At 59.6% G+C, this 13,913-nt stretch overlaps 1 protein-coding gene across 19 annotated transcripts; it reads left to right on the forward strand.

The window, feature by feature from the left end:
- Window positions 1–2,319: 2,319 nt before the first annotated feature.
- Celf3 (CUGBP Elav-like family member 3) lies at window positions 2,320–13,380 on the forward strand. Of its 19 annotated transcripts, none has more exons than XM_027953807.2 (13): window positions 2,320–2,464; window positions 3,597–3,679; window positions 8,828–8,880; window positions 9,251–9,378; window positions 9,497–9,576; window positions 10,609–10,752; window positions 10,844–10,985; window positions 11,151–11,300; window positions 11,628–11,693; window positions 11,963–12,021; window positions 12,070–12,091; window positions 12,337–12,480; window positions 13,253–13,380. In XM_027953807.2, the coding sequence occupies exons 1-13, from the start codon at window positions 2,320–2,322 to the stop codon at window positions 13,378–13,380; spliced, it is 1,344 nt and encodes a 447-aa protein (XP_027809608.1). The 19 variants fall into 19 exon arrangements, with proteins under 19 accessions (XP_027809608.1, XP_027809620.1, XP_027809605.1 ...); XM_027953819.2 differs by having other exon boundaries at window positions 8,828–8,876; window positions 9,250–9,378; window positions 11,628–11,705; ... (1 more) ...; window positions 12,073–12,091; window positions 12,337–12,420; XM_027953804.2 differs by having other exon boundaries at window positions 8,828–8,876; window positions 9,250–9,378; window positions 11,628–11,694; window positions 11,958–12,024; window positions 12,073–12,091.
- The last annotated feature ends 533 nt before the right edge of the window (window positions 13,381–13,913 follow it).

Consider the following 13,913-nt stretch of genomic DNA (forward strand, 5'->3'; position numbering starts at 1 on the left):
ATGAAGACAGAAGAGGAAGAAAGGTCAGGGTTAACCACTGGCCCCACTCCCAAGAGGAATGTTTGATGTGGGAGTTAAGTGCGAAGACTCAGGGGCCAGACTGCCCAGGCTCCAATCTCAGCAAGACCTCTTTCTAGCTGCATGGCCTGAGGCAAGTTATTTAATCGCTCTGTACCTTGGATTCTTCATCTCTGTTTGGAGATAATGATAGAATCCACCTCGCAGGGCGCAGGGCGGTGGTGAGGTTTTAATGAGTTAGAAAGTAAAACACACTTGGAACAATGCCTGGGACAATGTAAGTGCCATATAAGTGCTGTTACTATTATTTCGCTTCCCGAAGAGGAGACTGTCAGCCTCTGGGATTGGGCTGGGACACATTTCAAAGACACCAGCACCACTGTGAAGACATCAGCCCCACCCTGGGGTGAGGAAGGGAATGACAGGGAGGGCGGGTGTGAGTCAAAAGCTGTGAGTCCTGGTAGGAGAGCCTCTGACGGCCACCACTGTCGCTGAGTGGGCCCAGTGAACGCAGGAGCAGGTTCCCTCAGATCCTGGAGCATGCCAATCATGCATACAGGTATAATTGTTTTCAGGGAATAATGGCCCCCAGAGGTGCTTCCGCACTCCTTTTGCTACCTGACTCAATCAGAGCGAGTCCCATCCAAGGAACTCACTTGAAGGAAGAAGCAAAGGAAGGAGTAATTTGGCTTTGCTTCCCTGACAGGGACTTGGCAGCTGTGTTTCTTCCCACCGAGAGAATCAGGAGTCCACTCTTGTCACGAAGTGTTTGTTAAGCACCTACTACGCTTGAAAAAGACACGGTGCTAGACACCGGGAACAGTAGAACCCTGGATTGAACGCTGTCTTGGTCTTGAAGGCGCTTCCAAGTGCGACCTCCCGCTGCGCCTCCCTGCCCACACACTTACACACCCGAACCCCGAGAGAGACAAGGGGGTGTCGGCAAAGGCCAGCAAGCGACAGTGCTTCTTGGTTCCTTTTCTGGAAAACACACAGTTCTCCTTCTGCCCTCATCCCTCAACCTGCTCTTCCTCTTCCCACCTCCCTTTCCTTTTTCCTCCCCGGGTCCCTTTTGCTCGGTCCCCAGACTCTGCGACCTGTGTCCCTCCCTGTCCATGCCTCCCTCTCTCTCAACCCGCCCAACTGTTGTATCCGTGATTTCCTTCCCGTGGTTTCTTTCCTTGGATCTCCACTCTCAGGCTCCCCCCATGCCGACTCCCTCTCCTCCCCGCCCCCAGCTCCCATCTCCTGGGTCTTCTTTCCAGCACCGGGGACAGCTCCAGCCCCCGGAACAATGGACCCCACCTTAGGGCTCCTCTATAAATTCTCCATCTTAGTGCCTGGCCCAACTCCTGGCTGGGGCTAAGATGGGGGAAGGGTTGTCATCAACAGGACCAGCTGCTCTTCTGGGGGCGGGAAGGGAGTCCGGGAGGACCGAGACGGAAAGAGGGCGTGGCTCTCGCCTGGGTTGTGCGTCCCTCTCCAGGGTAGAGAATTTGCATTCTGCCCCTGAGACTGACATCACCGCTGCCGGGGGAGAGGGGGTGGGAGTGGGGAGGGGGTGTGGAGGGGGAGGTTTTTGTTGAGGAGAGCGCGGCCGGAGAGCAGAGCTCCGGGACCCAGGTGACCGGGAGAGCAGGCGGCCCGCGGCGGGAGCAGCCGGCAGCAGCCCAGGCCCGGGGCCGGGGTGGGGTGGGGGGGCGAGGGAGGACCTGAGGGGGCGGCAGGGCCACAGGGACCCCCGGAGCCCTGCCGCCGTCCGAGACCCAGCGTCTGGCCTCTTTCGGACCCCGCAGAAGGACCGGCCACAGGGAGGTGTCCTCCCTGGGGAAGCCAGCGAGAGATCCACCTGCCCCACATCAGGAGGGCCCCCTCTGACGCCTGGCAGCCCTGTCAGTCTCCGCCCAGCGCCCGGGCCAGGCCCGGTCCCCCACCTCCAGCTCCCTCGCCGCGGCCCCAGCCCTCCAAGTCCAGCGCCCCGGCTGCGCCCCAGCCCTCGGGTCTTGGCCACACTGACCCCCATCCTGGGATCTCTGCCAGGTCTCCGGGAGGGAGACCGTGTGTGGGGCTATGCCCCCTGGTGGCGCGACAGTGTCTGCCTAGACCCCTGACCCCTCGGCCCGGCTCCCTGGGCCTCCTTTGTGTGAAGAGCTGCTCCTCGGCTCAGAGTGTTTGGGGGCCAAAGGGAAAGCCAGCCCAGGCGGGGCCCCCGGCCCCCACCACTTGCCTCCTGGTTGGGCAGCTCCCCTGGCTTTGGGGCCTCTCCCTGCTCCCCTCGGCCCCTCCTCGTGGGCCGCCCCAATGAAGGAGCCGGATGCCATCAAGCTGTTTGTGGGGCAGATCCCGAGGCATCTGGAGGAAAAGGACCTGAAACCCATCTTCGAGCAGTTTGGTCGGATCTTCGAGCTGACTGTCATCAAGGACAAGTACACCGGGCTGCACAAGGGTGAGGGGTCAGGCTAGGCTGGAGGGGTGGCGGTGGGTGGACTGGGAGGTTGGGACGAAGGGAGAGGCCAGGCTGGAGAAATGGAGTGACTGGGAAGGGCTGATCTGAGGGAGAAGTGCTCAGGCTCAGGGGACTCCGGATGGAGGAGGTGGACGAGAACTCAGGTAGAGTGACCAGGGGACTGAGGATGGGGGACTTAGGGGTGCGCTTTGGGGTGAAGAGTTTTCAAGAGGCTGCAAAAATGTGGATCCCAGAGATGAAAGGAGGTGTTGATGCTGTGGGTGGACTCCAGGAAGAATGAAGAGACAGGAGAGCTGGTCTGGAAGACAGGGAGCTGGAGGGGTGTGTGTGTGTGTGTGTGTGTGTGTGTGTGTGTGTGTCTTGGGCAGAACTGAGACTCTGAGTAGCCTCAGATAATGTTGGGACGTGGGTCAGGGCACAGAGTCAGGTGCCCAGCCTGTGGAAATGACCTGGGCACGACAGCCCCAGGACTGAAGAGGGGGACCTGAGAAGTAGGGCATGAAGGATAGATTGGTGAGGGTCTGAGTAGCACAGGGGACTTAGAAAGTTAAAAGGGAGGATGCCCCTGAGGTCTCTCCAAGGACTGTGTGGCTAAGCAGGGTTGACCCAGGGTCAGGGCTTGAAGAGCTCCAATCGCTGGGGAAAGGAGGGCCACACTCCCTCCCTCCCACTACTGGGCTCCGAGAAAAAGCACTTCCGGCTAACTGCTCTCTCCTCTCCTTCTCCGATCCACTCTCCACCCTGTACCTGCCTCCCCTGTCATCAGGGAGACATGAGAAAGCAGGCAAAACTGGAGAGCAGAGGGGTGGCCAAGATGGAGGGGAAGGAAAGGCAAGGGAGGAAGAGGAAGGAGAGCGGATGAGGAAGAGAGAACCAGGCCATGAGCTCTCGCCTGGGCCATCTCCTAAGAGCCAAGCACCCTCCCTGGTCCACCTCACCAGCAGGCCCACTTCTGAGACGGAGCGTCCACCCCTCAGAGCTCCCCAGCCCAGCAGGCAGGAGAGGGCAAGATGGGAAAAGCCCCCCCAGTCCTCCGTCTCCTGGGGGAGCCCGTCAGGGAGGGAGGCCAGGACTCACCCCCACCCTGTCTCTCTGCCCCTGCCGTCCTCAGGATGTGCCTTCCTGACATACTGTGCCCGCGATTCAGCCCTGAAGGCCCAGAGTGCCCTGCACGAACAGAAGACGCTTCCAGGGGTGAGTGCCTGCCGTCCTGTGCAGGGCCAGGAGGCCAGAAGGTCTTAGAGGTGGCAGGGGACTCCCCCCCTGTCATCACCAGGAAGTCCCTCTCTTCTCAGCATCCCCCTTTCTTCCTGCAGATGCATGCATTTTCCTCTTCTTACCTGGAGAGGAGGAACAAGAACACCTTTAGTGGAGTAAACTGACCTTTCCTTTCTGAGGCGCAGATGCAGCCCCCCCCCACTTCCCCACCTGCCCTCAGGACCGCGCTGGAGGGATGACTTAGTGGGGAGTGTGGGGAGAAGACCCTGGACCAGGAGCCACGGGTCGGGGTTGACAGAGGCACCCAAGCACTCTTTTGTGGCTCTGGAGAAGCAGCCTGGGGGGCTGTGAGATGGGGGAGGGGTGCTGCCACCCTGGGACTAGGCAGCTGGGCCTGCTGGTTGGCATCCTAGTGCTGGTTTCTGAACTCAGCCATGCTCCCCTCGGGTCTCCAAGGAAGAGCCCTGGGAACAGAGGCATAGGCCTAGGGCTCGAGCAAGGCCTGGACATGGGGACGAGGTAGCCAGGACAGGGCTTGCAACACTGTGGAGAAGTAGGCCTGCCCCTGCCCAGTGCGCCCAGGGAGGCCGGGATGGCCCTGATGTGGTGTCCCCCCCGCCCCCCCCCCCCCCCCCCCCCCCCCGCAGTAAGGTCACATCTCTTTGTTTCTTTTCTCAGTTGGCCTTGCAAGACTTGGGCTGACAACTGAGGTTAGGAATAAAGAATCTCAGACTGCCCCCCACCCAACTCATGGAACTGAAGGGAGAGGAGACCCCCATTCCCTTTTGCTCTGTCTGCTTCTGTTTTCCCCAGACTGTGAATCCCAGGAAGTACTTCCTGAGATCTAACCCCACCCCTGCTCTCAGCAAACATTTGCTCAGCACAGTCTGGGTGCTGGAGACACATCTGGCCTCTATTCCTTCCCCACGTGGGAAGCAGAGAATGGTGCTGATCATCCATCTCTTCCTGGGAGGGAAACAGACAGAACAGATGGGGGCGGGGAGGACAGGATCCAAGAAAATCAGAACTGTTCGAACCTCTCCCAACCTCAAACCCTTCCAGGTCCTCCCTGGCCTCTGCCCTCAGCTGGGAAGGTAACCCCGCTGCCCCTCCCCCATCACCTTGTCCCACTCAGTAGCTAGAACAGCGTCCCTGCACCGCGGAGGACCAGGCCTGTGTGCGAGAGGCTCTGGGGTCCAGGGCGAGCATGTGTTCGTGCACGCACGCATGTGAGCCCCCAGCAGGCCAGATATGGGGGGGCACACATGAGCCTGGTCCCCACTGAGCCCCATCTTTCTTTCCCTCCCTTCTCTCTCTGGAGGTCCCTAACAAATCAAAGAGTTTTCACATCCATTGCCATTAGTCTTTCCCTGTTGTCTCCCTATTTCAGAGTCTCTGCAGACACCAGAGGGGATCAGGGGAAGAGAGAGAGAGAGAAGGGAGACCAAAGTGGGGACTTGGAGACAGGCAGGGGTGGGTGTGAGTCCCAAGTGTGGGTCCTGCCACTGGGGGTATCTACCCTGTGTCCAGGACACAGAGACACTGCCTACCCTTCTTAAGGCCCCAGGGAGGGGGAGGGAGAAGGGAGCCCAGGTTAATGATTGTCTAGCCCTTCTCCAAAGCTTCCAGGTGACTCAGAGTTCCCACGTTGGCCCTTGCCCCAGGGGACAGAATCTAGAGAGATCTGACAGCTTCCAATAAGAAATGAGGGGTCCCACTCTCCCACGGGGTGCCTCTGGCCGGGGGCTTGGGGAGCAGACCCAAGGAGCTCAAGGCAAGCAGGTGTCTGCAAGCAAGTCCTCCCTGGCCCTTTTTACCCTCCTGGTTCTTTGCCACTTGCCTTTTCCCTTAGATAGTGCGCGCGCGTGTGTGTGTGTGTGTGTGTGTGTGTGTGTGTGTGTGTACAGTGTGTCAGCTGCTGCATGATTCTGTTGGGAAGTTCTTCCTACTCTGTAATCTCCAAGCCCTCCTACTGCAGGTCCCCTTCTGCCCAGTACCGTGGATTGACCCAGGGGTGCTCAACCACTAAGCTACAACCTCAGCCCTTTTTATTTTTTATTTGGAGACAGGGTCTCACTAAGATGCTGAGGCTGGCCTCAAACTTGCCATCCTCCTACCTCAACCTTCCAAGTATCTGGTATTATAAGTATGCACCACCATGCCTGGTGCAGGTTCTTTTTTAAATAAGGGCATTTAACCCTCTTTCCTTGCTCCCCATCTTTTTTATGCCCAAATCTAGAGGGTGCTACCATATTAGAGTAGTGTTTGGGGCTGCATGAAGAAAGAATGGGGGTTGCATCTATGCCCATTAAGGCCCACTTCCTCTTCTCTCCACTAATAGCTCCCAGGGGCTGCTTTGCTACAGGTTCCTGAAGGGTCCTGTGAGCCAGGTGGGGTCTCCTGGAGGATGCATCTGTTTGTCCTCGTCTTTTTCCTTTACTCTGTGAAATCCCACTCTGTGGACAGGGAAAGGTGGGCTCTGGCCCCACCTGTGAGTGGTCCCGGGCACAGAGAAGAGTTGTGGAGTCAGGAGTGGAAGACCTGCACCCTGGAGACAATCAGACTTTGTGGGAACAATGAGCTCTTCTCGAAAAGGGGGCTTTGCTCTTGGTGGGAAGAATGGGGACTTAAAAGTGATCCTGTCCGAGGCAGCTCAGCGATTCTTGGTTGGGGTATAAGTTGCCCCTTCCTCTTTGGGAGGCCCTGGGGAGGGCTTATCACCTGGCTGGTGGTAGCTAGGGAAGAGGCGCCTGCCGGGTTGCCAGGTAAACAGGGCACAGCTGGACTCAGGGGAGGGGGCAGGTGTGCCTGAGCTTCTCACAGGAAGTGCTGGGCCAGGAGGAAGGAGGCTGGCAGTGGGCACCGGGGGCCTGGAGGGAGTGGCGGTCTCCCTCGCCATGGTGCCCGCTGTGGCTAGGCACAGGAGTGTCTGAGAATCCACCTCAGCCGTGCTGTTTACTGTGAGCTATTTTCATACCTGCAAGTCTGTGCAGGGAGGGAACCACATCCTTTCTCTCTGGGTCCCAGGTTCCCGTCTCCAACCAGAACAGCAAATCCCCAAGAGCCTGTTGGGAAGGGGTTGGTGCCACGCATAAGAGTCCCCTGTGCTGAGCCCCTGGTGGGGCGAGCTGGTTCTGCCAAGGTGTCTGTGAGGAAATCTCCTGATTGTTTTGGCTGCGGTACAGGAGAGGAGGTGAATGACCATGAAGCCCCTGGCTTCTGACCCCAGACCTACACACACACACACACACACACACACACACACACACACTCCTAAGGAGATTGAGCCCCAGATGGGATAATCCCAGATTGGTGGGAGATAAAGCTGGGGGCTGTTGGCTGGAGGATTTGTGGACTGTGACCTCACTCCCCCACCAGCTGCTCTCAGATCCAGAGATCTGGGGGTGGGGCCTGGCCTGGCGCAGGAGTGCCCTTTGAGGTGGGTTAGGGTTGGTCCGAGGCTGTGAATGCCTTGCAGAGTGCCAGGCATGACTTGGCACATGGGTCCAGCATAAGGAGGTGCAGGGGCAGCTGTCATTTCTGCATTTTGTGTTGAGTGATGCCACACAGAGTCTCCAAACGCTGGGACACCAGCGTGGAAGGGAACCTGACTGGAGACCACCTGGTCCGCCCCCTTGGTTTTCAGATGAGGAAGTTGAAGGGCAGAGCAGAGAGTGACTAACCCAAGGTCACACAACTAGTGGAAGGCTGGGCTGGTTGGTCCCATGCCCAGGTCTCCTAACTCACAGCCCCACCCCCAGAAGGCAAAGTAGTTTGTCTACTTTTTTAAAAAACATTTTAGTTGTCGATGAGCACACAGCATCTTTATTTATTTTCATGAGGTGCTGAGGATCGAACCTGGTGCCTCACACGCGCAAAGCGGGCGCTTTACCACTGAGCCCAGCCCCGGCCCCGACTCTTACTTTTATTTATTCACAGGCACTGGAATAGGACTGCCCCACCATCAGGTGAATGAGGGGGACAGGTGTGGTCCCAGTGGTCAGAGTCCTCAGACATTGCAGCTGAGTCCTTCTCCATTTCCGGTTCCTACCAAGCTCCCCACCCTGCTAAGGAAACCAACCTGTGGGAGTCATTTCCAAGTCCTCTCACCAAACAAGACATGGAGAGTGGAACTAGCGATTCCCCATCCCCACTGAAGACTGAACAAAGGGGGACACTGCAGGGGTCAGGGAGAGGGGAGAGCTCTGGGGGACTTCTGAGCCAGGGAGAATTGCGAAGGAGCTGGGGACATCGTCTGTTCCTTCAGCGCTGTCTCTGCAGACAGCGGGATGTGCTCTGGAGGAGGGAGGCAGAGAAGGGGCAGTGTGGCCCCCACGGGCTGGCTCTGCACACCTCCCTCCAGGACCAGGACATTTTCCTGGCCCCTCCCCCACCTCCCAGCCCCCACCCAGTCCTCCACCCCAGCAAACCCTGTTCCCACCCCCCTCCCCACTCCTGCTCCGGGTGTGTGGAGCAGCCGAAGTGATGACGTCACCACGGTCGCCAGGGCGACGGGGACGGATAAATCAGGCTGAGTGGGCGGTTGCCATGGTGCGCATTCTCCCGTTGCCACGGAGACTGGGCATCTGCTCCCTTTGTGCTGCCCGAGTGCCTTCCCCCTGGGGTCAAGGGGTGTAGGGGGGCAGAAAGAGAAGCAGACACACCTCCAGGGGTCAGAAGGAAGTCTGGGCCTCTGTGGGATCTCCCTCAGTCTAGAGTCCTTGGGGGCTTCTCCATGGGGTGGCCTGTGTTGCTCCGACTTTGTAGAAGGAAGGCAGTTCTTGAATAGTCCCTTGGCTGGGTTTTGTCTCAGGACCTGGGTCCTATGGGCAGGACCCCTTCTTCCCTAGGAAGAGTAGCACTCGTCCCTGGCCCAGGCACTAGGGCCAAGCTGAGCCCATGTGCCCATGAGCATCTTCCTCACATCCTCTCTCTCCTGCCTCTAATCCCCTCGGGTCCTAATCCTAGACAAGATTAGGCCCGGCCCTTGCTGCCCATCGGGAAACTTAGTGGCTAGGGAAACTGCCTGGGCCTGGGGCTTGCTCTCCCAGCCTCTGCAGGCCAGCGGGGAGGCTCCTGGGAGTTCTGGGAGGCCCTAGATCTGCCTTCTCTTCTCTCCTTCAGATGAACAGGCCGATCCAGGTCAAGCCCGCCGACAGCGAGAGCCGAGGAGGTAGGTCCGCACCGGAGACTCCATGCCTCTCTTCCCACCCCAGGCCCAGGGCTTGGGGAGGTGAGGGGCAGTCTTCCTCCAGGAAGAAATTCTGATCATTCTGAAGAGTTCCCAGGCCAGATGGAGAGGGGAGTCCTTGTGGTTGCAGGGGATGGAGATTGGCCTCGGGAGAGATGGCCACGCGGAGGCTCGGTGGAGTGCAAGTCCTTCCGAGCCGCCAGCACCCTACTCCCAGTCGGCACCCACTTCACACCCTGGCGTTGGTCCCCAGGGCGGGAAGTAGTGGCAGACTCCAGGGAAGAGAGGCGGGGAAGAGGCTGGGACAGTAGCTGGAGGCCTGAGCATGTCCTTCCTCCTGTGCCCTACCCCCCAGAAGACCGGAAGCTCTTTGTGGGGATGCTAGGGAAGCAGCAGACAGATGAGGACGTCCGGAAGATGTTCGAGCCCTTCGGGACCATAGATGAGTGCACTGTGCTCCGGGGGCCAGATGGCACCAGCAAAGGTAGTTACCTGCCTCTCTCCCGGCTGGCCTTCCTGTCCCTCCCTGCTGGTCCCTTATCAGTAGGTCTCCCGTGGCCTTGAGGTGGGGCTCACCCCTCTCTTTATCCCCACCTCTCTAGGCTGCGCCTTCGTGAAGTTCCAGACCCATGCTGAGGCCCAGGCCGCCATCAACACCCTCCACAGCAGCCGGACCCTGCCTGTGAGCCCAGCCCCCTCCCCAGCCTCCCCTCCCCAGGCCCTGGCGCAGAGGGGCAGTCCACTCAGGATAGGATTCTTCACTCATTGGTGGTGCTGGGGATGGAACCCAGGGCCTCGTGACGCGAGGCAGGCACTCTACCAACTGAGCTAGTTCCCAGCCCTCTTCAATTATTTGAAAGGAATGTCTTGGCAGAAAAACAGCCCTCTAGGGCCATATGTCAAAGAGCATCTCCCCACCTCTCTTCTCCTGTACCCACCTCACCCTCAGTCCCAGTCCCTCACCTCCTCTTCCGCCTCCTTTCCTCAGCCCTTCCAACCTCCTACATGGCTTTCAGACCTGCCATATCCCCACCCCACTTGCTGGGGTGCCAGACTCTTGCTTAGAAGCCCCATGCATGTTGACATTGGTGTTGGTCACCTGAGTGCCTCTGGGAACTCCCAGCAGAGCAAACCTCTGAACGACTCCCGAGCTCTGAGGGGCGGCAGTTGTCTCCAGCAGAGCTGGGCAGCCTTGAGCAGGGCTCGGAGGGGAGGAGACAGCATGGGATGGAGAACCCTGTTAGGTGACCCCAGGCCCCTGCCACTCTAGAGCCTAAGATTCTATGACGGTCCTTGAAAATGTCCCAGTGTGTGTTTAACTCAGCTCAGGCTGGTGTTAGAGCCTGAGGCTGCATCCACTGAGCACACCATGAGGACCAGGCTGTGGGGCAGGAGCCCTATAGGGAGGTGGGGGCAGCTCTGGGGCAGGAGTAGACTTCTGCTGTGGCTCTTCCACCAAGGGGAGGACTTCCAGGTGTGGATCCTCTGGAGGAGCGGTGACGCCCTTTCACGGTCCCCGACTCTTTCTAGCCTTTTGCACATCCTGGCACAGGGAGCGGGTAGAGCAGAATCTCCCCATGTGGCGTGGACCAAACGGTGGCTTCTGATCCAAAGACACCAGTGCAGGAGGCGGGACGAGGCCAGGGGCTGGCCCCTGGGGAAGAGAGGTGCTGACTGTCTCTCTCTCTGACCTGCATGTGGGGCCCGTGCCCAGGGTGCCTCATCCAGCCTGGTGGTGAAGTTCGCTGACACCGAGAAGGAGCGCGGTCTGCGACGCATGCAGCAGGTGGCCACCCAGCTGGGCATGTTCAGCCCCATCGCCCTCCAGTTTGGAGCCTACAGCGCCTACACCCAGGCCGTAAGCACTCGCCCTGGCTCTCCTGGCCGCTGTGTCCTGCCCCATCTTCCTGGCACATTGGGCCTAGCCCACCTTGTGTCCCTCTTTCCAGCTGATGCAGCAGCAGGCGGCCCTGGTAGCGGCCCACAGTGCCTACCTCAGCCCCATGGCCACCATGGCTGCCGTGCAGATGCAGCACATGGCCGCCATCAATGCCAATGGCCTCATCGCCACCCCCATCACCCCCTCCTCAGGTGAGGCCTGTGCAGGGCAGGGCGGGGCTGGGCATCACGGGGGGCCAGGGCACTACGGCCTGGTGGGGCCCAGGGGGCTCGTCGCTCCGCTGCCCTCAGACTTGCTGACTGGGCCTCCGCCTCTGCGTCCCCTTCTCCCCTGTCTCTGTGGCTCTCTCCTCCCAGGAACCAGCACCCCTCCTGCCATCGCTGCCACGCCCGTCTCTGCCATCCCTGCTGCCCTGGGCGTCAACGGCTACAGCCCGGTGCCCACCCAGCCCACTGGGCAGCCTGCCCCCGACGCTCTGTATCCCAACGGGGTTCACCCCTACCCAGGTGGGCCCTCCGCCTGTCACCCTGCCTGGTCCTCCTCCAAGCCACCTGTCCCGTCCTGGCAGTCACGCCACACTGCCCCATCTAGCCCCAGGGTTCCGGTCAGGCTCCTCCATCCTGGGCAGGGGTACTCTCTATTTCTGACCAGGGAAGCTGGGGCTCAGAGCTGGGACCACACCTCCAGGGTAGCACGACAGCCAGACCCCAGTCCTTCCTGCCTTATGGCCCCGCACCCCGTGCCCAGCGGAGGCTCTCCTCCCCTGCCCGTCTCTGCTTGGAGCTGGTGGCTCCTGCTGGGTGCCAGTCACTCAGGGTCCCTGCTCTCCGCAGCCCAGAGCCCCGCGGCCCCCGTGGACCCCCTGCAGCAGGCCTACGCAGGGATGCAGCACTATACAGGTGAGGCTCCTCGCACAGGCCCTGCCCAGGTGGGGGGACCACAAGAGGAAGGAGGCCAGGCGTGGATCTGGGCTTCTCGGCTCTGCCAGTGCCTCCTTGCACTTTCCGGACAAGCCTTATCCACAGGATGGGTCTGGGGGGCTGAGGGGCTTTTCCTGACAGACCCTTAGCTCTGGGGATCCCACTGGCCTGGGTGAGAGGAGGGAGATCTGTCCGTTAGCGCTCTCTGTCCCCCCCAGCAGCCTGCCCTCGGCTCTCTGTCCCCCCAGCAGCCTACCCGGCAGCCTACAGCCTGGTTGCGCCCGCGTTCCCGCAGCCTCCCGCCCTAGTGGCCCAGCAGCCTCCACCTCCGCCTCAACAGCAGCAGCAGCAACAGCAGCAGCAGCAGCAGCGAGAAGGTGCCAGGCCTGGGCAGGGTCCCCATAGCCACAAGCCTTCAGGGATAGGAAGGTCCTCCTTGTGGTCTCAGGGACTTCCGATTGCCCTGTGCCAAACCTAGCTCCTGCCCGTGTGTGGGGATGAAAACAAATGGGGACGAGGTGGCCGGAGCCCTGGCCACAGGCTGGGCTAGGAGTGGAGGGTCCTGCGGGGTCTGCTTCCTGGCACCCTGTTGCTCACGACCTCGGTCTCTGCCGCCACCCAGGCCCTGATGGCTGTAACATCTTCATCTACCACCTGCCCCAGGAGTTCACGGACTCAGAGATCCTCCAGATGTTTGTCCCCTTTGGCCATGTCATCTCAGCCAAAGTCTTTGTTGACCGGGCCACCAATCAGAGCAAATGTTTTGGTAAGAATACGATGATCCAAAAGACCAAGTGTAGACATGTTGTTGTTGTTGTTGTTGCCAAACTCCACGTTAGAACACGGTCTGATACCACTGAAAGCGCTGTGGTCACGATGGGCCCTGTACCTGAGATCCTGAGTGTCCGAGGGCAGGACAGGACCATCTCTGACACACCCTGCATCCCATACTTGTTGCACCTGAGCTCTTCTCTTCCTGTAGAAAACCACAGCTTCGTCCTTGTTAGGACCAACGTTGGCCAGAACATGGCTGGCTGGTAGAGCGGGTGCTTAGCACGCCTGAGGCCCTGGGTTCGATTCTGGGCGTGTACATCCACAAAAGTTTGCCCGCCAAATCCATGCTTGATGGAGTCAAGTAGGCTCAGTCTGGGGAGTTTGGTTTTCCAAAGGGGGTAGGTCTTAGTCGCTTCACATCTTTGAAAGGCTGCTCCAGGGACTCCAGGGACTTTGTTTCAAAGCCATGTAAGGTCTGGCGATGACAGTTCTCAAAAGGCCGATTCAGACATAACCAGGCGGAGGAAGAGGCCGCCCTGCAGAGAGTGCTGGAAAGCGTGTCCTCATTCTGTAAGTGGCTGCGCTGGGATCGCGCGTTCAGCCCATCCGCCAACACGCACTTCCTGATGCCCACGGTGTGCAGGCAGTATTCTAGGCATTAGCGAGACCTAGAAGAAGTAGGTCTGGAAAGCCGGAGCGGCAGCCCTAGGCCCACGGCAGGAGAGGGAGGTGGGCCGGCTGGCCTTATGCCCCTCTCACCCCAGGCTTTGTGAGTTTCGACAATCCGGCCAGTGCCCAGGCGGCCATCCAGGCCATGAATGGTTTCCAGATCGGCATGAAGCGCCTCAAAGTCCAGCTAAAGCGGCCTAAGGATGCCAACCGGCCCTACTGAGGGCTCCAGGTGGGTGCTGCTCCGGTGTTGTGCCCCCCTCTCCGACCCCCACACTGCAGCCAGGGCCCTCGAGTGCGCCACCCACCCTTCCCACCATCCTCAGGGGCCACCCCACCTACCCGGCTCTGGGCATGGGAAACGGACCTGGGGAACTGCCTCAGCTGTTGTTCAGTCACCTCTCTCTCTCTCTCTCTCACACACACACACACACACTCACACACTCACTCACACTCACTCCATGTGAGCCAGGAGGAACCGAGTCTGTCTGTGTCTGCCCCAGAGCTTCACACTACCTGTTCTGTCTGTCCGGTCAGTGTGTCCATGTCTGTGTCTCTCTCACTCTCTGGTTCTCCTTTGGGTGGATGAAATTAGGAGAGCAGGTTTGGGGGAGCAAGGTTTGGTTTAGGGTACTTGAGGGTCCTAGAGTCACTGGCTTCTGGAATCTCTGTCCTCCCAGTGGTGGAAACACCAGGTCCTCACTGCCCTGATGTCCAGGTGACTTCCACTCAGAGCAGTGCACCCTGGCCCCTGGG

The sequence above is a fragment of the Marmota flaviventris genome, chromosome 10, assembly GCF_047511675.1.
Source record: "Marmota flaviventris isolate mMarFla1 chromosome 10, mMarFla1.hap1, whole genome shotgun sequence".
In the NCBI taxonomy this organism is placed as follows: domain Eukaryota; kingdom Metazoa; phylum Chordata; class Mammalia; order Rodentia; family Sciuridae; genus Marmota; species Marmota flaviventris.